Source organism: Arvicola amphibius, chromosome X (assembly GCF_903992535.2).
Source record: "Arvicola amphibius chromosome X, mArvAmp1.2, whole genome shotgun sequence".
NCBI classification, from domain to species: Eukaryota; Metazoa; Chordata; class Mammalia; order Rodentia; family Cricetidae; genus Arvicola; species Arvicola amphibius.
Window position 1 is genome coordinate 86,547,724 of NC_052065.1, and position 21,762 is coordinate 86,569,485.

At 42.8% G+C, this 21,762-nt stretch overlaps 2 protein-coding genes across 2 annotated transcripts in view; both read left to right on the top strand.

Annotated features, from left to right (window-relative positions):
* Positions 1-2,686: 2,686 nt before the first annotated feature.
* Positions 2,687-12,403, top strand: Tmem35a (transmembrane protein 35A). Its single transcript, XM_038317539.1, has 2 exons — positions 2,687-2,806; positions 11,982-12,403. The coding sequence occupies exons 1-2, from the start codon at positions 2,687-2,689 to the stop codon at positions 12,360-12,362; spliced, it is 501 nt and encodes a 166-aa protein (XP_038173467.1). The 3' UTR covers positions 12,363-12,403.
* Positions 12,404-15,957: 3,554 nt separating this feature from the next.
* Positions 15,958-21,762, top strand: part of Cenpi (centromere protein I) — a 65,598-nt gene continuing 59,793 nt past the window's right edge. Inside the window, exons 1-4 of the mRNA XM_038317054.1 lie at positions 15,958-16,020; positions 16,347-16,392; positions 18,122-18,353; positions 20,063-20,200. Coding sequence (XP_038172982.1) covers positions 18,137-18,353; positions 20,063-20,200 — 355 coding nt within the window. The 5' untranslated portion in view covers positions 15,958-16,020; positions 16,347-16,392; positions 18,122-18,136. The remainder of the gene's footprint in view (positions 16,021-16,346; positions 16,393-18,121; positions 18,354-20,062; positions 20,201-21,762) is intronic.

A 21,762-nucleotide genomic window follows, 5' to 3' on the forward strand; every position in this document is an offset into this window, starting at 1 on the left:
GTGAGTAAGAACCTATTGTACATGGACAGCCTGGAGAACACAACGCCCTTGAAGTTAACTCCACTGAAGTAGGGCCTGGTGCTCAGGGCACTGTGGAGGAGTCGGCTTGTGGCCGGATCCAGCACTCAGGACCCAGCACACTGCATGCTGCCTTCAGGAAGATGTGGGAGTGTAGAGAATGCTTATCACTGCTACGTCACACATTTAAAGCTCATGGGGGCCTTCCAGGCCCTGACTGTTCAATCCAAGGAAGCTGAACTGAAGGAAGTCCTCTGCGTCTTTGGCCTAGTAATAGGAAGACAAGAGCTGGCTTACGATGGAGAGATTCCTCAGGCAACATGCTTCAGATTATTTCAAATGATGTTCCTTGTCTTTTAGTCACCAAAGGAAGTCACCAAAAGACTCAGCATGAAGGGCACGGGGCCCAATTTTCCTCAATGGAATTGAGCATGAGGCACCAGGTACATACTATTTCAGAGAGCTTGGGCTCAGGGTACCTGTCGAGATGCTTAACCTTCTTTACCAACATGATGGGATTTAGAATCACTATGGAAACACACCTCTGGGTGTGTCTATAGGGTTATTTCCAATGTTTTTCTTTTCTTTTTCTGTGGGGTGTGTGTGTGTGTGTGTGTGTGTGTGTGTTGTATATGTGCCTAGTGGGTACATGTGGAGACTAGAAGGTGATGTCAGAATATCTTTATCAACTGCTTTTCTGCCTTATATGTTGAAGTAGGGTCTCTGTTGAATCTGAAACTCTATTTGGACAGTCAGCCAGCCAGCCAGCCAGCCTCAGGAGCCACCTGTTTCCAATTATCCAGGTTTTCCTTATCACCTCATCCTTCTGTGCCCCTCACACCATGACGGGGCTACAAGTATTGCCGCCATGCTTGGCTTGTGTAGGGGTGCCTGGAACTGAATCTTCGTGCACGGACAGGCGCCAAAGCTACAGAGAAACCCTGCTTCGAAAAACAAAAAAAAAAAAAAAAAAAAAAAGATTCAGGATTTTCATCTCCCTTCTTGAGCAGTGCTGCCGGGGTTCTGCTTGCCTCACTGGGGTGAGCTCCAGTCAGACATGGGGTGGTCACCACCCAGCTTGCCCAATTACCCTCCGCCCTAACAGAGAGACACACACCACGCTCTGGTCACTGACTGTTCTCGTGTAGTCTAGAAGGATTTTTGGGTCCTAGTGTGTCACCTCCCCATTCATTCTTAGAGTAAGTTCCACACTGGCTATGTATTCTATGTATCTGAGACCTCTGGTCACAAATTTGGGCACAGCAGAGCAACAAATCTTATGAGAGGCTCTGACGTTCACTTTACCCACTCCCAGAGTAAAGACTGCATGTGTTTAACCAAACCAAATGAGCCTGACCTCTAGATATAATTGTCTAGTCATTTGAATCCCATCAATGTCCCCATCCACAAATGGGGTTCATATTTAAGCTCACAGTGTGTGTGTGTGTGTGTGTGTGTGTGTGCGCGCGCGCGCGTGTGTGTATAATACAAGAACAATTTCTTGCCCCTACTAGATAGTTGATAAGCATTGATTTTTTGTAATAGAACAACATCAAAGAAGGAAAAAAAATCTCATGTAGCTGGGACTATATCTGGAGAGGCTTTATAGAGGAGGTGACATTGATGCAAATGTTATTTGATGAATGACCTTTGAAGAGTAAGCACAACAGCCTAATGACTAGTAAGAAAAGGAAAAGGAGTGAGCAAATGTGTGGGTGGTAGGAAAGCTCTGGTAGGATGGGGCGGTGGGTGGAGAGATGAGGGATGGCACTTAGCAGTGGGGCCTTTGGAAAGCTAAATCTTTGAGAGACAGAATCAAATTGTGAAAAGTGGGGGGGTGTCATGTAGCAAACACTCTACAGACTGAGCTAGGTCTCCATCCCCATTGTGAAAATTTTTAACTACTAACTAATCATAACATGGTTTCTGAGGAAGTAGAAGAAACAGCCCTCTTAAGTTGGTGCCAATCCTGAGAACTTAATGGTTTTTTTTTTAATTCTCTTTTGGGAGGATGAGTTTTCACAGGGGCTCTTGGTAAGTAGTTCAGCGTGGCCTTGAACTACCTATGTAGCCCAGGCTGGTCCAGAACTTACCATCGTCCTGCCCCAGCACCAAAATACTGGGATTGCCGACTTGAGCCACCAAGTGGAGCTTGCAGTTTTGTCCTTGAATGTTAGCACTTTCAGACATCAATGATTTCATGAAGACTACATGATTTGATTGAAGGAAATGATGATGTTTGAAATAAGGAGTGCATAACTGAAATGTAGGTGTGAGCGGGTTTCAAAATGCACCTGGTGAAATAGTAGAAAGGATGTCTTTCTAAACTCCTCATTCCCGGTGCTGAACTTGAAGCATAAATTGCCTTCTTTGCACTTAAGAATTGCAAGTTTCCCGTCTCAGTTCAGGGCTTCTTTTAACTTCTTCACGGTCCTTTATGCCAAGGAGGTGCAAGCGTAGGGCATTAGGACCCAGCGATTGTTGTAGTGAGAGTGGTTGAATCTCATCTCTCAATTTTTCTCTCCAGCTCCCTCCTCTCCCTTTGTCATTCTCTCTGCCTGCTGCCTCCGCAGCGCGCCTCTAGCTCTCCCTGTGCTAACTGCCTGCGCCTTGACAGCCCAGGCTGCGCAAAGCAGAAAGATTAGTTGGGACCTGCCTTGGTGACTCCATGGCATCCCCACGAACCGTAACTATCATGGCCCTCTCTGTGGCCCTGGGACTCTTCTTTGTTTTCATGGGGACTATCAAGTTGACCCCCAGACTCAGCAAGGATGCCTACAATGAGATGGTAAGTGATATAGACGAGCAATGAGGAGCGCACCCCTATGGGATTGTGACTACCTCTCTGCCTTTCTTTTCTCAGCTCCTGTGCGGTGCCTTTCCCTTAACCTCTCCCCTAACCGCGGACCCTCCCTTCTCCCTAACAACTTTACAGCTCAGAGGGAACAGCTGGACAAAACCGATTTCATTGTGGGCTATGCCGGGAACAACTGTTTTGGTGCCTCTGCATGCCAGTTGGGGGAGGGGCTGCCCAGCGAGGACCCCCAATTTTAAGTCAAGCAAAAGGCTGAGACCTGCGTAGCACCTGTCATCGACGAACCTTTCCCTCTTCCCAGCACACACCCAAAGTCCCAGTCACAGCCAGTCTCCAAGTCGGAGTCTTTCCCTCTAAGCAAAGAGTTTAGCTAGCCAGAGTTTATTTATTTTAGGGAGGAACAAAGGGGAAAGAGAAAAAGAGCTGGGGGTGGGGTGAGGAGACCGGCTCCTAAAGCTAGGGGTTTGTAGGGGCTGGCGAGGTATTCTTCCTCATCCCGTGTGCAGAGCTGACGGTATGCCTTTAGACGCCCGGGTGCTATCTGGATCTTGGAGACAAAGCAGTCTTGCCCCAAATAAAGGTCACGGAGCTTCTTCTGCTTCTACCCCTTCACTGGAGGGGAAAGCCGGATATCTTGTTTTATCTTGTGTGTAGACTAATCTACGCAATCTATCAAGTCTGTTCGTCCTGTCCTGCAAAACCGTCTGTAATCCCCACCTTGCCTCCGGTGGCTGCCCAGAGCCAGGCCCTCTGCAGGTTTCCTCTCTGCGGAGTTGGAATGCCCAAAGGTGACTGGCCAAAACAGCTCCGCAAACTGGGGGCTGGGCTGCCTTTCCCAGTTGGGTGCCATGAGGACTTATGTAGTGGAGTACTTGGAGATAGCAAGAGATGTTTCTAGCACTTTCGGTCTCTCACCTCCGCCCCTGTCACTTTGCCGATTCCATTCCCCCGCCCCGGTTGCAGGGACATGCTTCTAGAAGCCTACACCAGAATGCCAGTAATGAGTGTAAGCACATTACTGGGCTCTCAAGGTCAAGATGAAAATGAGCTTAGGGGAAAAGAGAAGAAAGAGAGACAAGAGGCAAGAGGATCTCTACTTTAGGGCCAAGGCAGGAAGGAATAGCCTCACACACTGAGAGGGATTAATTGCCCTCCTAGGGCCCACTGCAGAGCTTTCCAGGGCCCCTTCAACATGAGCCGTAAATGGAGGAAGTCTGGCAAATTGTAGATGTTCGGAAAATACTTGCACACAGCCCGGGCTTGAGCGTTCTGTTTCTTCCTTACCACAGGATTACTCTTGGGTGGGGGAAGGGGGCTTAGGTCTAGTCCCAGAGGCAAATCCTAATATGCTTCTCCTTCTCATCTCCCCTCCTCCCAGTATGTTAGACCAGATGGAATTGAAAGCAGGTCAAAATAAGTAGCCAAGGCTGCCTGCACTGGAGAAGGGGGTAGGGTGAGGTAGCAGAAGCCACCAAAGGGCTTTAAGAGGTTAGAACACAGGAAAGCAGTGGAGGGGGAATGCTTTTATGCTTTTGTCTTGGCTGCACCAGTTTGGTGTTTGATTTTAAAGGCACGAATGTGCACTTGCTTTACTTTTCGTATGTACATTTATTTATACATTTGTGCATGTGCACCAGAGGTATTTTAAGCTTTTCCCTTTCTTTAGGCACATAGCTTTCTTCACTATGTTTCCTGTACTCTGAACCTCTGCCCAGCTGCCTTAGAGGACCCCCAAGCTGCACCCTAAGTACAGTGTTAGGCTCTGCGGGCAATTCGGCTAAGATGGAGTCACCACCGGAAAGCTTCCTACCAGCTTGGCAGGAGCTCATGAGGAGTACTAGCCACAAATGGGTTTAGAGTGAGCTTCTTCCTAGGGAGTGGAGCTGTCTATTGCAGCCTAACGAAAGCAAGAGAAAACAGCCTGGAGATCTCCTGGCATATACAGAAAAAGGGTTAAATTGGTATACCCTAACAGAGCAATAGGGAACAATTGCGTGTGTGTTAGATCACTTTTGTGTTTCTGTACTATGGGGCTTTTGGAGGGGTGGAAATCTAACTGCAAAGTGGATGTCGCAGTGTTATGAAGCTTATAGAGGATTTTCAGACTGCCCTTTCCCAGGGTCTCCTCCTTACTGAGTGTCAGGCTGTGGCCGCTGATGGCTTTCTGACATCAGCAAGCCAACTGCGTAGTGCCTAGACTCATCGCAGCTTTAATCTTGAGCTCATTTAAAAATGAGGCAGTATTCAGTTCTTGAACAAAATGTTCTCAATATACGTTTGTGGACAGCATTCAGCATGCTAAGGCAAGAGATTTGGAAGTTCCAGGTTAGCCTGAGGTACATAGCAAGACCTTTTCTCTAAAAGCATATATACATTCTCCAAAATGACATATTATATATATATATATATATATATTTGTGGGATGGATGGGTGAATTAATGAGTCTTTGTAGCATTGCCTTATCAACATCCTTCAATCTTGTTTGGTTTATTCTTGATTATGAACCATTTCTTGTTTCTGAGAGGGGGTCAAGAGTCCTTCAGAACACCAAACGTAGGGCGGATGGAATGATTAGTTCCCATTTTGAAGTGACTTTTCTGCATTAGTGGAGTTAGTCACATATTGACTGCGGTGTCACTTCTCATGAGATTTCAAGGGGGTGATGGGTGATGATGGTTTAGTTGTGCTATTTATTTAGAACATCTCTGTGAGGTAGATTCATTTTATTAGACCTTTCTGTTTTACTAATGGATAATTGAAGCACATCAGGTTTAACGATTTCTCCAAGATTATAGAGAAAGCTATTGTTAGAGAGGAGATTGGAAATCATGTGCACAGGGGGTCATTGAATTTTTTTGTTGATAAAACCTACAACTGACTCTTAAAAATACCCGACATTCTTCTTTCTTTTTCTTTTGTATGAGTTCAATTCCCTAATCTATATTTTGAGGGGTTGTTTTATTTCTGAGCCAATTTTTAAAATTTTGACTTATACATTTCTTTTCTGTCTGTTTTTTTTTTTTTACCTCTACTTTAAAGCCATTATGTACTAGGCATGTCGAGCTCACTTTTAATCCCAGCCTTTGAGAGGCAGAGGCACATGAATATCTGTGAGTTTGAAGCCAACTTAGGCTACACAGAGAGACTCTATCTCGAGAAAAAAATAAAGCTATTATGTCATCTTGGACATTATTCTCTCTATGAGGAATAACTGGAGAAAGTGCCAAAAAACCAAACAAAAGGCTATATATGGGGGCTGGAGAGATGGTTCAGCGATTAAGAGCACTGACTGCTCTTCCAGAGAACCCAGGTTCAAATCCCAGCACCCGCAAGGCAGTTCACAACTGTCTGTAACTCCCGACACCCTCACACAGACACACATGCAAGCAAAACACCAAGGCACATAAAATAAGAATAAACCATTTAAAAAAAACTATATATGAACTTTTTCCCTGGCTTGACTGGAGAATACAGGAAATATTAGTTGGAAGAGTGCAGGGTTTGGATTCATTCAAATCAGAGTTAGAATTCCGGCACTCTTGGTTCCCTTATTTGTAACATGGAAATGAGAATTTCTACCTCAAAAAGTTGTAAATGTTAGCTGAGACACATGTTTATAATGTCTGGTACAGTAGGTGTTCAAGGAAATCTTTGAGTAGGTGATGGTGATAATTGATTCTATTTTATGCAGTGGTTTTCTAACTAATTTTAATGGTCATTTAAGGGGCTAGAATCTAGTGCATAGGAAAACAAAATGTACTTTCGTGTGCTCTTGTGAACAGACCTTTATGCAATCAGACAATACTGAAGACTCCACTTGCTGCTGTACAATACAGTGACTCTCCTACAGAATTAGCACATGCATCTCTGAATAATCCATTTGGTATGTGTTGTCTCGAACCTCCCCCAGATTAAGGAAGTGTTATTATACAGTCTTCTATATCCCAAGTGAATCCTGCATGATCAGAGATGCCCTTAACTGAATGCCTCATTAGTTCACTTGAATTGGGAGACAATGCTTACAGATGCTGCTAAGTAGCTTCCTGTGCAGGAACTGGAGGTATATGAATGGCTAACCTGCATGCAATCTGTATTCAGCTTTTTAAAGTGGTGGTTTTATCCTGTGAGCACAGGAGACCACATATGTATTAGTAAGAAAACACCAACATGCTGTCACAAAGAAGCCAAAGGATTTGGACCTTGGGGACCATAGGGTAAGTCTCTAATTCTTTGTATCCCCTCACAGAAAAGATTTGTTAATTCTATTAATTTGGTTATCTGTAGTTAGTTAAGTGCTCCCCTGTTTGTGTAACCCTAATGAGACATTCTCAACATGTTTGTGCAGTTTATTTAATGTCCATAGGCAATCTTTTATGCTTCCAATCAGTGCCATTAATTGCTTTCCAACTAGGTAATAGGGTAGTAATTCACCGATGCTTAGACTTCTTGGAAGTGGTGCAGTATGTCTATTTCCTTAGGGAGAAAATAGACCCTAAGGTGTGATGTGACTTGTTTAGTTCGCACAGCTAGCCACACAAGCTCAACCATACACATTACACCAAAGTTGTGTCTGGAAGCTTGTAGACTCTATTTGGCCAACATCTGCCTTTGTTTCCGAGTGGTTTTGACTTAACAGTGGAGGACAGATTCACCTGCCCTAAGAAGAATGTAGGCAGAATCCCCTTTGCTTAATGGGATCAGGTTTGTTAGAGTTCTCCTTAGGTAAGTATAAATGACAACGGAAAGTGGGAGCCCTGAAAAGGTGCTTATCATTCATATGAATAGTTGGCAATTTAATGTGGTAAGCTTTTATTGCATTTAGATAATGCTCTATGATTCACAGGTGGCTTTTTTCTACAAAAATTCATGAAAATCATATGTGAGTCAGCATATTTTGCAGCACTTGTGTAGGTTTTATGTGGTCTAAGATAGTAACTAGGCTGAGACTTTTGGGCAAAATATATTTTTATAAGTGCACCCTTCAACTTGCATATAATTCTCACTGGAAATTTTATTGGAGTCTAACACACAGACAACACATACTTGTACAGTTCCAGAAAAATTTCAGAATCTCCACATGTAAGTATGTATGTACCCATTAGAAGCAGATGACCAGCACCCATCATGGTCTATGCTCTTCTCAGTTCTGCCCTGCCAACCAAGAGTAACTTTACTGTCCTGATTTCTCTCTCTCTCTCTCTCTCTCTCTCTCTCTCTCTCTCTCTCTCTCTCTCTCTCTCTCTCTCTCTCTCTCTCTCTCTCTCTCTCTGTGTGTGTGTGTGTGTATGTGTGTGTATATTGTGTTACTCTCACTTGAAGCTATAGTACTGTGAATCTTCAATTACATTGCCAAAATAGTCATCTAATTTATAAAAGGGGAAACTGAGGCAATAAGACACCTGTAATTTTATCCAAGCAATAAAACAAATGCAGGTCCAAGGATACTGCTGCATGACTGCCTTTGAAGAGATTCGAAACATTTGACTCAACACTTCTGTTTCCCACTTCTTTGCCTCTTCAGGAAACTCGAATTTACTGTGCCTAGCAAACCTCTCTTTTAATCTCACTCCCAAAACACCCTTGCCCTGACCTAAGGTGAGAAGATAGAGGAAGAATTATGACTAACATATTTTTTTCACATGCTCAGGAGCAGGGTAGGAACAAGAGTGGGGTGATACCCCAAATTCTTGGATGCTCAAGTCTCACATAAAAATGGTTTAGTATTTGCACCAATAGATTACATACAATACCAAGTAAACATATACTCTAGTAAGAAATGGTGAAAATGTCTAAGAGAGATGTAGGTTTAACTTTTCTTTGGTCTGCAGCCATAGAAATTGAGATCTGACCTTAGTAGTCCTTTATCTGGTGCTTTTGACCTCTCTCTCTCTCTCTCCCTCTCTCTCTCTCTCTCTCTCTCTCTCTCTCTCTCTCTCTCTCTCTCTCTTTCTCTCTCTCTCTCATACATACTTGGGATTGATCCACTACCAAGCTACTAATCTCATGACTGCAGGTGCCCATGGAGGTCAGAGGCCTTGGATCTTCTGGAGCTGTAGTCACAGGTGGCTGTGAGCCATCCCACACGAGTGCTGGGAATTAAACTTGGGTCTTCTGAAATAGTAGTACAGGCTCATTAACTACTGAGCCTTTTCTCCAGCCCCAGGAGTCTCCTCTTACAGTACAGCGTTGTATTGAACCATAAAAGAGAATGAAATTATGTCATTTGCTGGAAAATAGATGCAACTGGAGATTGTATTAAGTAAAATCAGATACATAAAGATAAATTGACCTATTTTCTCTTATTTGTAGGTTCTAGAATTCTTTTTTCTTTCTCTGTTTTTTTAAAGACAGGATCTCTTGTATTTCAGCCTGGCCTCCAACACAGTTTGTAGCTGAGGATGATCTTGACCTTTAGATCCTCTTGCCTCTTTCTCCCAAGCTAGGATTAACAGACACGCGCCAGCACGCTCAATTCATTCACCCTCCTGCATACTCCTGCACTCTACCAACTGAGCTATATCTTCAGCCCTAGAATTGTTTGCATATTTGTTATTTGTTTGGGGTTTTTCAGTGTCTGAGTGTGTTTCATATTGCTAGTCTAGGCATCTCACTCAACCTCCTTGTTTGCAACTATACCTGTTCCAATATATCCTCATGGTTTCCAAAAAGACATCCCTTAAAATCAGATTATGTTGTTTCCACTGGCTTATAGGACAAAATCCAAAGCTCCATAGCGCAACGATCTTTTCCACCATGCAGTCCATTGTTTTTTCTATTTCAAGTCTTCCTTCCCTTCCCCACTCCAGTCCACGCCAAAGTGAGGTTGTGTTGCAACCCCATTTATCTGCTTCATACTTCAGGGCCTTTTTACCCATCCATTTTCCTCCGTTTGCCAAGCCTTTATTGTTCTTGTAAACACTAGATTTTCCTTTAGGATCCCACTGTCACTGTCTCCATCTGAGGAGATTTGATATTCCTCCACTATACCCACTACATTATTTTATGCTACACTCAACACTCTATCACACTTAAAGAGCACAGTATCTATCCCTTTTCAACTTCAAACCGCAAGAAGGTAAGGCCTCACAGAATCAAATAAGCAGGGCTCACAGGGGTTCACAGAGACCAGAGTGATAATCAGGGGCCCTGTATGGGTCTGAGCTAGGTCCTCCGCACATACATTATTGTTGTGTAGCTGGGTGTTCTTGTGGGACTCCCAGCAGTGGGAGTGGGGGGATTTCTCTGACTCTTTTGCCTGCTCTTGGGACCCTTTTCCTCCTACTGAGTTGCCTTGCCCAGTCTTGCCATGAGGATATGTGCCTAGTGTTAATTGTAACTTGATATGCCGTATTCGGTGGATAGCTCTAGGAGGGCTGCCCTCTTCTGAAGGGAAAGGAGAAGGAGTGGATCTGGGGGAGAGAGGAGGCTGTGGGGGAAAGGGACTGGGAGGAGAAGAGGGGGCAAAACTGTGGTCGGGATGTAAAATATGATAAGAATAAAAATTAATTAATTAAAAATAAGATAAGGCTTTATTTTTTGAAAGATTCATATTCGCATTCAGAATACTTAGTGCAGTGCCTAGCATATGGAAATACTAAATACTGAGTCAGTGAAGGAACAGGGTTTGTTTGTTCTTTTAGACTGGGGTCTCATATGTATCAGGCTGACCTCTAACTATGTAGCTAAGGATGACCTTCAACTTCTGATTTTCTTGCCTTCACCTCTAGAGTGGTGGGCTTACAGGCAAGTGTCAACATGCCTGATTCATGCAGTCTGGGGATTGAACACAGGGCTTCATGCCTGCTAGACAACTACTCTATCAACTGTAGCCCCAGTGAATTTTTAAGTTGATCAGCAATTTTGGCAGACTCTACAAACATATATTTCACCTCTGCTTTTTTTTTTAAAAAAAAAAAACCTACCATACTGCTGGGCGATGGTGGTGTTGGCCACCCAGCACTCGGGAGGCAGAGGTAGGCAGATCTCTGCCAGTTCGAGGCCAGCCTGGTCTACAGAGTGAATTCCAGGACAGCCAGAGAGATACACAGAGAAACCCCGTCTCAGAAAACACTACCATACAGTCCAATAAAGGAAGTCAAATTTGTGAGGCTTTCCCATGCATTGTCTTGCCCTTCGGGCAAAGCAAGTGCTAGAAAGTATGGATATGGATTGCCTGGACCAATTTTATGGTTCAATGATTTTTTTTATTTCCTTAGTAATTTACAGGCAGCAACTTGTAAAAAATACTATGAAACCAGGTTTGCTGAGTTATTACTTTTGGTACCTTAGTCCATTCAGATTACAATAACAAAATATTACAAACTGGCAATTTGTGAACAACCCGCATTTATTTTTACAGTTCAGGAGGCTAAATCCAAGGTCGACGTGCTAGCAGGGATGGGGCAGCTGTGGGCCTTCTTAGTGGTTTGATGGCCTCTTCTAATTTTTTTATGTGTATGTGAGCTTTTTCTGTATGTATCTGTGCACCACATTTGTGCAGTGCCACAGAAGTGGGAAGACGCAGGTCCCCATGGAACTGGAGTTAGAAAAAATTATGAGCCACCATGTGGGTGCTGGGAATCCAACCCAGGTCCCCTGCAAGAGTACCCAGTGCTCTTTTAGTTATCGTGGTTGTTTTGAGACAGGGTCTCTAGACTATGCAGTCCTGGCTGTCCTGGAACTCAATATATGGACCAGACTGGCCTTGACCTCACAGAGATCAGCCTGCCTTTGTCCCCACCAAGTGTTGAGGCTAAAAGCAAGTGCCACCAAGCCTAACACAGCTTAACTGCTGAGCCATCTCTCCAGTCCCATACTTTTTTTTTGAGCTTAAGTGAGGCGTTTATTGAGAGAAGGGTAAAGGGAAGGAAAGAGAGAGACAGAGAGAGACAGAGACCTGCTTGCCTCTTCAGAAGAACAGAGGGCAGAAACTCCAGTCCCATACTTTTTATAGTTTTTAATCACAGAGATTCCAAACAGATCACCTCCTCTTTTCCCTATTCACAAGGTTTTATTTAAGGGACAGGGTACAAATAAGATACTTTTGGCTCGTGTAAAAAGGGAAAACAGACCCTTGCTGGTGTTTTCTTGATTTGGCTGTTAAAATTGTGATTAATGCCTTGATTTCCTTATGTTATCCCTACTCTAGAAACGTGCCTACAAGAGCTATATCCGAGCCCTTCCTGTGCTGAAGAAACTGGGCATCAACTCCATTGTCCTTCGAAAAAGTATTGGCGCTCTTGAAGTGGCCTGTGGCATCGTCATGACCCTGGTCCCTGGACGTCCCAAAGATGTGGCCAACTTCTTCCTGCTGTTGCTGGTGTTGGTTGTGCTCTTCTTCCACCAGCTGGTCGGCGACCCTCTCAAACGTTATGCGCATGCTCTGGTGTTTGGCATCCTGCTCACCTGCCGCCTGCTGATTGCGCGCAAGCCGGAGGACCGTTCTGAGAAGAAGGCCTTGCCTGAGAGCTTAGAGGAGCAACCCCCTTTTTATGAGAAGGCCCAGCAGGGCAAAGTGAAGATGTCATAGGTAGTTGGAAGTGCAAAAAGTGGACCTTCTAGGCAGTTGCCTCCTTGACACCCAAGAAGATATCAGTGTGTGTTTTTCATTTGATTTATTGTTCTTAGGGCAAAAGCAAAAAGTACAAACTGCAAGTTAATTGGCTTGTGTACATCTATACCCTAAAATGACCTCCCCACATCGACATTCGTGCACCGCCTTTAGTCACCCTGGAGTAACGCTCACATGTTGCTGCATGTACATGTGTATGGCTACTATTGAGGTGTGTTTGTGAGGTGGACTCCAGCAAGCATGTGACTGTGAGACTCTGTGTGGGGGGAATGTATTGAACTGCCATGTGTGTGAGTATACACGCATGTGTGGAGGAGGAGGCTCTGAACTAATCCTGCACAGGTATCCTTCCCTTTATAAATTGATTCCAGCAAATGTAGAATAGGGAACCCTCCTGGTACGAGAATCCTATTCTAGTAGAAAACAAAGAACCTCTTTCCACGTGGGGTGGAACTCCCTCTCTGCATTAAGCTGTAAAGTTAAACTCACCATTTTACAAGAAGAGTTTCTTCAATTTAATTAGCTTCTAGTTCGGCTTTTAAGTTCAAAACACTCAACATCCAGTTTAATTCAAACAGCGGATATGTGCAGGCAATAGATAGTGTGCTTTTTCAAGCGGCACAGTAGGAGGTCTCTCCTTGCCTTTGTTTGAGTCCAAGCAACTGAGCTCTTTGGCTAGCAGTTTGAAATTCAATTAACAGTCTTTTACTAGACACAGTCAAATTTGGTTTTAAGCCCAAAGCTGCCTCACTTTTACTAGTCTCAGTAGCCAACCAGGGTCTGACAGCTTCCCCACAGTTTCCACCGAGGGACTAGCGATTGGTCCTGTTTAAAGTTTAAATCTCCAGCCCTAGCGGTTTTCTGAAACCTGAAATTGGATGGAAAAGCTGTATCCAGTGTTTACCTATCAGAGGAGTCCTCTACTCTTATTGATTTGTCACTGAACTTTGTGAATGTTTAACAGAGTCCAAAATACCCCCAGAAATGTCTGTTTTGCATCTCTTCAGCATTCCAGCAGGTGGAGTTAGCTAGGGGAAGAACATTTGACAAGGGTTAGTTGGATTGAGCAGTATGGAAATTTGCTTTCGTAGTTACATACTGCTGTTTCTTTGTCAAATGTGCTTTGATGGTTTTAATGTTGTGCCAGGGATGGGAAAGGGGGTGGTGGTTCTGTGTGGGAAGAGTACTTACTGTATTTTCTTCAGTGTCATTGTCCTTGGTAATTGCTAACTGCCTTCTTTCGCTCGTTCTTTCAAAATAAAGGTTTTTGAAATTTGGAGGATGTGGTGTGGATATGGACTGAGAATCTGGAAAGAAAAGTTCCCATAAACAAGGGACTCAGAGTCTTCTGTTAGTGTGAATTTATTGAGCTTCTTGTTGTTGCTATTTGTTTGTTTTAAGGCAAGGTCTCACTGTATAGCCTAAACTGGCCTCAAAGTAGAGAATCTTTCTTTAATTCACAAATACTGGGCATCCAGGCCCGTGTCACTCATTACACCTACCCCAGGTAACTGCACCTTCCCTTCTCTGAAATAAGGTCTCACTATGTAGCGCTGGCAGTCCTGGAACACATAGAGATCCATCTGCTTCTGCCTTCTGAGTGCTGGGTTAGAGGTATGTGCCACCACACCTAGCTCCAATCTCAAAGAAACAAAAGACTAGATGAAGAAGAAAAGGGTGTAATAGTTTCAGTATACAAATAAGGCTGCTAACTTGCACAGCCTTTTAAGTTCCTTCATGCTTTTTTTTTCTTCGAGACAGGGTTTTTCTGTGTAACAGCCCTAACTATCCTGGAACTAGCTCTTGTAGACCAGGCTGGCCTTGAACTCACAGAGATCTGCCTGCCTCTGCCTCCTGGAGTGCTTGGGATTAAAGGCGTGGACCACCACCACCCAGCTTCCTTCATGCTTTTTTGATGCTACCACATAAGAGGGGAAGCCTTAGAGTCTTAGGATAAAGACTTAGGATCCCAATACCATCTCCAGGTTTAGGAAGGCCTTTATTGAGTGAGTCAGAGGAAAGATGAAATATTATTTCAGAAAAAACCCAAGGGTTCATTAAATAAATATGAAGCAGTGTCTTTTACTACACTGTGTCCACAAAGTGACAAGCTGTACTGCCACAAATTTGTCATGTTAAGTAAGTTATTTCATCACTTAGGGTACCATTTCATCTGCGAAAAGGAGGGTGAAGCCTTCAATCCTGTCCAGTTTACACTTATTTGAGTGTATTAAATCATTAAATGCATGAAAAATGGCTCAATAAAATTTCAATTTTGCTAAAGAGCAGCTATCAGAAAAAATGGACAGTCTCAATTTTTATGCATGAGTAAATGAGTTTGTCAAACTACTCTAAAACCATGTTAGATGTGGTAGTCGTTTTTGCTGTAGTCTATATCAAATACTTCAAGTTAATCCTCGGTTATTTATGCTTGTCTGAGATGGCAGGTTTTTCCTGTATAATTTTGCATAAAGCTCATAATAATCTTACGGCCTCAAGTCGCTGAGAGGCATTACATTTATAAATTCCTCCTTTATTCCTAACTTTCTTTCTTTCTTTTTTAAGACAAGGTCACACTGTAGCCCAGACAGTCCTCCTTCGGTGGTCCTTTTCCCTCCACTCTGGCTTTTATTCCTAGTTTAGTAGAGATTAAATTAGGGGCTAAAGTTAGATCGTGTACTAAGTTCTTATTGCTGGTTTAGCTAGTGTAAGGTCAGTTGGTTCTTCAAGGTTAGGAATATTTACATGTTGACAGCCACATTCAAGATGGATTAACATCTGCCCCAGAATGTTTTATTTTTTTTCAAGACAGGGTTTCTCTGTGTAGCCCTGGCTGGCCTCGAACTCACTCTGTAGACTAGGCTGGCCTCGAACTCACAGAGATCTGCCTGCCTCTGCCTCCCAAATGCTGGGGTTAAAGACATGTGCCACCATTGTCTGGCTGTTTTTTAGTAAATTTAAGTTATTTGTACCCATCTTCTGTCAAAAGCAGGCAGATCTTGTGATTTTTCTCTTACCGTCCATTTCCCCCGACCTCCACCTCGAACTCCAGGAGGAAAGTGACAGACCCTTTAAGTCACGACGTACGGAAAAACCGCCTTTATTGTCAAGTTTTCAGTTTTACATTTTCTGCAGATTCCAAGCCCCAACATTTGGGGTCAATGTGGGCAAAATGAAAACCACACTTGGCCAAGTTAAATTCAACACCAAGTCACTTAGCACTGTTCCACTCACAATGACCGCTGCAAACCCCAGAACACGGAGACCACCACCGATCAATCAACTGACTTCCAGTAGCGGCGGCCTGCTGGGGCGCACCCAGGGCCTCCGTGGGTGGGGCCAGTCACTCTGCGTCATTGAGGCGCGTCCTTCTCCGCTGGCGCGCGCGCCACCTCCCGCCTTAGAACCGCACTCAAACCAATTAGTTTTCGGCTGAACTCGTTTCCCCCGCCTTAGCGGGCTCCTCCGAAGCGCATGCGCGGGGCGGGGCTGGCGCCTTTGAATCTCGGAGGCGGCTTTTGGGAACTGGAGGACCAGTGCCTAAGTTCTTAGGGTGAGGTGCTGGGCGACTGCGGCCAGGGTGGCACTGAGATCTGCAATACCGCGACCGGCGAGGGTAAGACTAACCCTGAAAAGGAAAACTGGCATCAGATTTTCCTCTGTGGTCTCAGGGATAGGCCTAGTCGGGGAGTTGTTTGCCAGTTTCGCTGTTAGGTGGGGAGGGAGGGCCGTGAGTTGAACCACCCGGTGGCGGTGGAGCAGTTCGCCCAGTGAGGGTCCTAATCTGCTCCCTGACCCTTCTTAAGTAGGATGTCATTCCATCTGTTCCCGTAGATTTTCCTACTTGAAGATAAAAACTTAGAAGCCAGTCTTGGTTCCTTATTAGTTACTCTTGGTTTCCCTCATATCTGTGTCTAATTCTTTGTTTTATCTTTTTAACAGTCTACCCAGGTATATATGCTCCTGAATCGAGTATCTCATAGGACATGTGAGTCTTTTTTTTTTTTTTTTTACCCTACTTAGGCCTCTTGCAGGCCAGTCATCTGCTTTCTTTGGCAAAGCCTGGTAAGTGGTTTCTCAACACTTCTGAACTCTAGTCTCTACATTACAGAAAAGAAAAATGGTCTTATGTTTTCTCTCCCGTGGTTTGATACTGAAAAGTCAGAGTCCTTACTCTTTGCCTCTAAGACCCAATATGATCTCCCCTGTTACAGTTTTGACTCTCTTTAACTCTTTCACTCCAAACTGTTCACACTGGTGTTGACACGTTTTCATTAATACACAAATTTCTTTCTTGCTTGGATGTTTTCCATTTTTCTTCTCATCAAATACTCTTCCCCTGCACCTTCAAATGGCCCACTCCTTCTTGGCACTTAGATTTCATCTTCCTTAAGGGTCACGTTAGAGGGCTGTCTTTTTTTTTTTTCTTTTTTCTTTTTCTGGTTTTTCGAGACAGGGTTTCTCTGCAGCTTTTTTAGAGCCTGTCCTGGAACTAGCTCTTGTAGACCAGGCTGGCCTCAAACTCACAGAGATCCGCCTGCCTCTGCCTCCCGAGTGCTGGGATTAAAGGCGTGCGCCACCACCGCCCGGCTAGAGGGCTGTCTTAATTACTTTTCTTCTTTCTTGGTGAAGAGACACCATGAGCAAGGCAACTTATAAAAGAAAGTATTTAATTTGAGACTTAACTATTACACGGGGTAGCAGAACCCATGGCAATCATTGTGGCAGGCAGGCACAGTCCTGGAACAGTAGCTGAGAGCTTATATCTTATCCACAGGCACAGGGCAGACAGTTAAGTGGGAATGGTGTGGAGTTTTGAAGTCTCAAAGCCCATCCCCAGTGACTAGGAGCCACACCTCCTAGTCATTCCCAGATAGTTCTACCAACTGGGGATCATGTATTCAAATACATGGGCCTGGGGGGCATTCTCATTCAAATCACCACAAGAGGCTTTCTCTGGACACCTACTTAAAATTAGATTCCTACTCCATCTCATTTCTGTCACTTCACTGCACTTGTCACTTACTGGGTCCTTGGTTTATAACCCCTGTCTCCCAGTGTAGGGTTCGTGAATTCAGGTACCAATGATGTTTTATTTTTACAGCCCTGGTAACTAACTAGACTGTGTTTGGCATAAAGATGATGATACCTAGTATTTATTGAATGTGTAATTAATAAATGGATAATATTGCTACCCTGAGCATTAGTTAGCTTTTTTAAAAAAAATTTATTTCTTATGAATATAGTGTTCTGGGCACCGGATCTCATTACAGATGATTGTGAGCTACCATGTGGTTGCTGGGAATTGAACTCAGGACCTCCCGAAGAGCAATCAGTTCTATTAACCTCTGAGCCATTTCTCCAGCCCTAGTTAGCTTTTTTAACTGCGATTTTTAACATACTACTACTGACAAAAAAAACAGTGTAAAGATCAAAAGCAAAATCAAGGAGGGGTAGATAAAATAGAAGTAGGAAAAGATTGCAATTATGAGATGGGATGGTTTTGTACTTAAAAATATAGCCATTTTAAAAGTTTACCTGATATATATTACATTGGCAAGTTATGAATCTATTGCTGTTCAGGTCAAGGACTTTCTAAAAAAGCCTGTGGGTTAATTGTCTCCTGTCATTGAAAACCTGTTGCACGTGGGAATGCAGACAAATATGGTCCTTGTCTCTGGCTGGGTAATAGTAACTTGGTACTCGTTTTTGTTTAGAACATATATACAGTGATGGCAACGCAAAGGAAAACCAGAAGCTCTGAGCTCCAAAACAGAATTTCTCAAGGTAGTAATAGTTTTCAGACCAATCTCTTAGCCTGGAAGGTAAAAGAGAAATCAGGCAACTCGAAGAGTGTCTTGAAAGAATGCAATTCAATGGAAGATCCTAAACATGCTGATGATCAAGACGAAGATGACCTGCAGATAGCAGTAGGATACTTCCAGAAAGGTAAAGGCAGATGATTTTCCTAATGAAAGTGCAGTTTATTTTATTTACGTTTTTTTTTTTTTTTGAGGCCGGTCTCTATGTATCTGAGGCTGGCCTTGAAATCACTATGCAGCAGAGGGTGGCCTCTAACTTGATTGCTGAGATTACAGGTGTGCATTACCATGCCTGGTTTATGTGGAGCCGGTGGTAGAACCCAGCATTCTCGAATCTGAGCTACAACCCCAGCCCAAGCCCCGAAATTCCTATTTCTCTCTAAAAATATTTTGGTCCTAATTGCTGGATGCAGTGGCAGACATATCTGTAATCCCAACATGGGGAGTAAGACAGGTAAGAGGAACCTAAATTCAAGGTTAGGGTGGGCTATATAGTAGGAACCTATCCAAAAATAATCTTTGTCTTTTTTAAAGATTTTTTTTGAGATAGGGTTTCACTGTATAGCTTTGGCTGTCCTGGAAATTGCTTTGTAGACCAGGTTGGTTTCAGACTCAGAAAGGTCCTCCCGTCGCTTCCTCCTAACTGCTGGGATTAAAGGTGTACACCATCATGTCCATCCTTAAATGCTTTTAAGAGGAAAGATGTTTTTGTTTATTCAAATTTTTATCTAATAGTCACTTATCGAGAATCTACTATATGACAACATTTATATGCTATAGACAAAACAAAACATCTTTCCAGCATAGTGGTTAGCAGACACTGTGATCACTTCAGAATCTTTAAAACATACTAATTCTTATAATTTATTCTTAGACATCTGATTTTGTTGGTATGGGATGTAACCTGGCGCTGTGACTTTTGAATGACATCTAGGTAGGCTCAGGAGATGGTCCAGTTGAAGAAGAGCTTGCTTTGTAGGTATAAGGACCTGAGTTCAAAGTATGTAAAAATCTTGGCATGGTTTATGTGCTTGTAATGCCAACACTGGGGTGGCAGAGATAGGAGACTCCCTGTAGCTTACTGGCCAGGTAGTCTAGCTGAATTGGTGAGTTCCAAGTTCACTGAGAATCCTTGTCTCCAAAAAAATAAGGTGGCAAGTGATAGAGGAAGATTCCTAGCATCAAATTCTCCTTCACACACATCCTTACACATGGCTCACACACTCATAGGTACACACATGCTTATGTATATACACAAATAAAGGTTTCTAGTAAAGTTTTGGAATTGTCCTAATATTGAAAGAGGTTTTAATTAAAGTTGAATGTTATATGTGTGTGTGTACGTGTGTGTATGTATATATATATATATATACACATATATACATCCCATATTAACAAAATCAGATGTCTTAAGAGTAGATGATAAGTATTAGCATTTTGTAAAGATTCTGAGGTGATCACAGTATCTTCTAGCCACTATGCTGGAGAGGTGTTTTGTTTTGTCTGTAGTATATAATACATTGTGATATAGTATATTTCAGTATATAATGAGCTGTCAGGGCATGAGGGATGTTTTCTTCACTGAAGATTCTATTGGTGCTAAGTACTGAGTAATATATATATACATATATATATACATATATATATATATGTATATATATATATATAGAGGCTCTCAAGGCTTTTTATTTGCTTGTTTTATTTTTTTGTTTTTTTAGAGAAAGACAGTTAATGCATAAATCTGTTCCTTTAATGAGTCCCTAGGTTGTAATTATTGAGGAAGAGCACTGAAAGATTGTCCAAGGTCTCCTTGTTTAATATTGTTTCTTTTTCCAGGTGCCAAGAAAACTTCACTGAATAAAAATACAATGTTGGAAAGACACTTGAAAACTGTGGAAAACGTGGCTTGGAAAAATGGCTTAGCCCCAGAAGCAATTGATGTTTTACTAAACGTGGCACTCAGTGGCAAGTTTGGTATGTTGAACTGATATATTTGTCATTAGTTTCCTGTTAGTTTTGCCATTTAGACAGTTTTTGGGTTTTATTTGTTTTTTTTTTCTTTCCAAAGAAAATGTACTGTGTCTGTTTTATTTTTGTTTTTTATTGAAAATAATATTTTTCTACAGTATATTCTAATCATGGTTTTTCCTCCTTCTTCTCCTCCCATATCATCCCAACCTCCCTATCTGTCCCACTCCATACCTTCTTTCTCTCTCTCTCTCTTTAGAAAACAAACAGGCAAACAGGTGCTGGGTGGTGACGCACGCCTTTAATCCCAGCATTTGAGAGGCAGAGGCAGGCGGATCTCTGAGTTTGAGGCCAGCCTGGTCTACAAGAGCTAGTTCCAGGACAGGCTCCAAAGCTACAGAGAAATCCTGTCTTGAAAAACCAAAAAAAAGAAAGAAAACAAACAGCAAATAAACAAAACATACAAGCAAACAGAAAACGAAAAGAAGCACATACACAGAGAGACACAAAAAGATACCTGAAGTTGAGTCAGAATTTGCTAAGAAGATGAGGGTGATCTTAAATTTGCTTTGATCCTCCTGCCTCTGCCTCTCACGTGTTGGGAATAGAGATATGCACCACCACACCCAGGCCTTTTTTTAAAGATTTGTTTATTTTATTCTATGTGTATGAGTGTTTTGCTTGAATGTATGTATGTATACCATGTATGTGCTTGATGTCAGATCACTAAGTATATTTCATTGCTTTAGTGTCCTGCAGAATGTCTGGCAGACTCTTTCATGAAGCAGGAACCCCGAAGGACTGTTTCACCTTCTTTAGGCAACGTTAGCAGTCATTTTTCTATGGGTCCTGCAAGTCAAGTCAAACAGTTCAGGCAAGAGCAGTTTCTTTCCCAAATGGCTAACAAACTCCATGAGGAGCCTCTCTGATGCCCATCATTCTCTTAAAGTAGATTGGTGCTGCCAGAAGCAGATGTATCTCACTGTCATGAAAAGTCCTAAGTTCTTAAAATATTTTTAGTGCCGTATTCTGTAGTCTTTGAAAGGTTTGAAGAATAATTATCTATATGAAATAACTAATTGACCTAAAATTTCTGTCAACAAACCAAGATCCATACTAGTGCAAAGTATTGATCCCTATAACATATCCCCCTTTAAATGTAAAGAAACATTAATAAACAATATTTGGGAATTTGGGTGTAGTTCTCTCCAAACTGCTTTCTGCTTTTTGTTGAGCAAAGTAATTTTTCGGGGGTATTCACGGCAACCTTTCGGGGGTGGGTCTTGGTCCATCAAACTACATTAGTCTAGAAGGAATCCACAGGTTCTCATCCTCTGTGGAAAAAAAAGTAGAACCATTTTTCCAAAGCAACATATTCTTAGACCCAATTTTTTTTTGAGACAGGGTTTCTCTGTAGCTTTGGAGCCTGTCCTGGAACTAGCTCCTGTAGACCACACAGAGATCCTCCCACCTCTGCCTCCTGAGTGCTGGGATTAAAGGCATGTACCACCACCGCCTATCTAGACCCAAATTTTGAAGTCAAGATACCTTTTAAATATAAATGTTGG

Excerpts from the sequence above, each read along its gene's own strand:
- Tmem35a (XM_038317539.1), top strand. The coding sequence starts at position 2,687 with ATGGCATCCCCACGAACCGTAACTATCATGGCCCTCTCTGTGGCCCTG. Across the intron at positions 2,807-11,981 it reads AGGATGCCTACAATGAGATG|AAACGTGCCTACAAGAGCTA; the intron begins GTAAGTGATATA and ends TCCCTACTCTAG.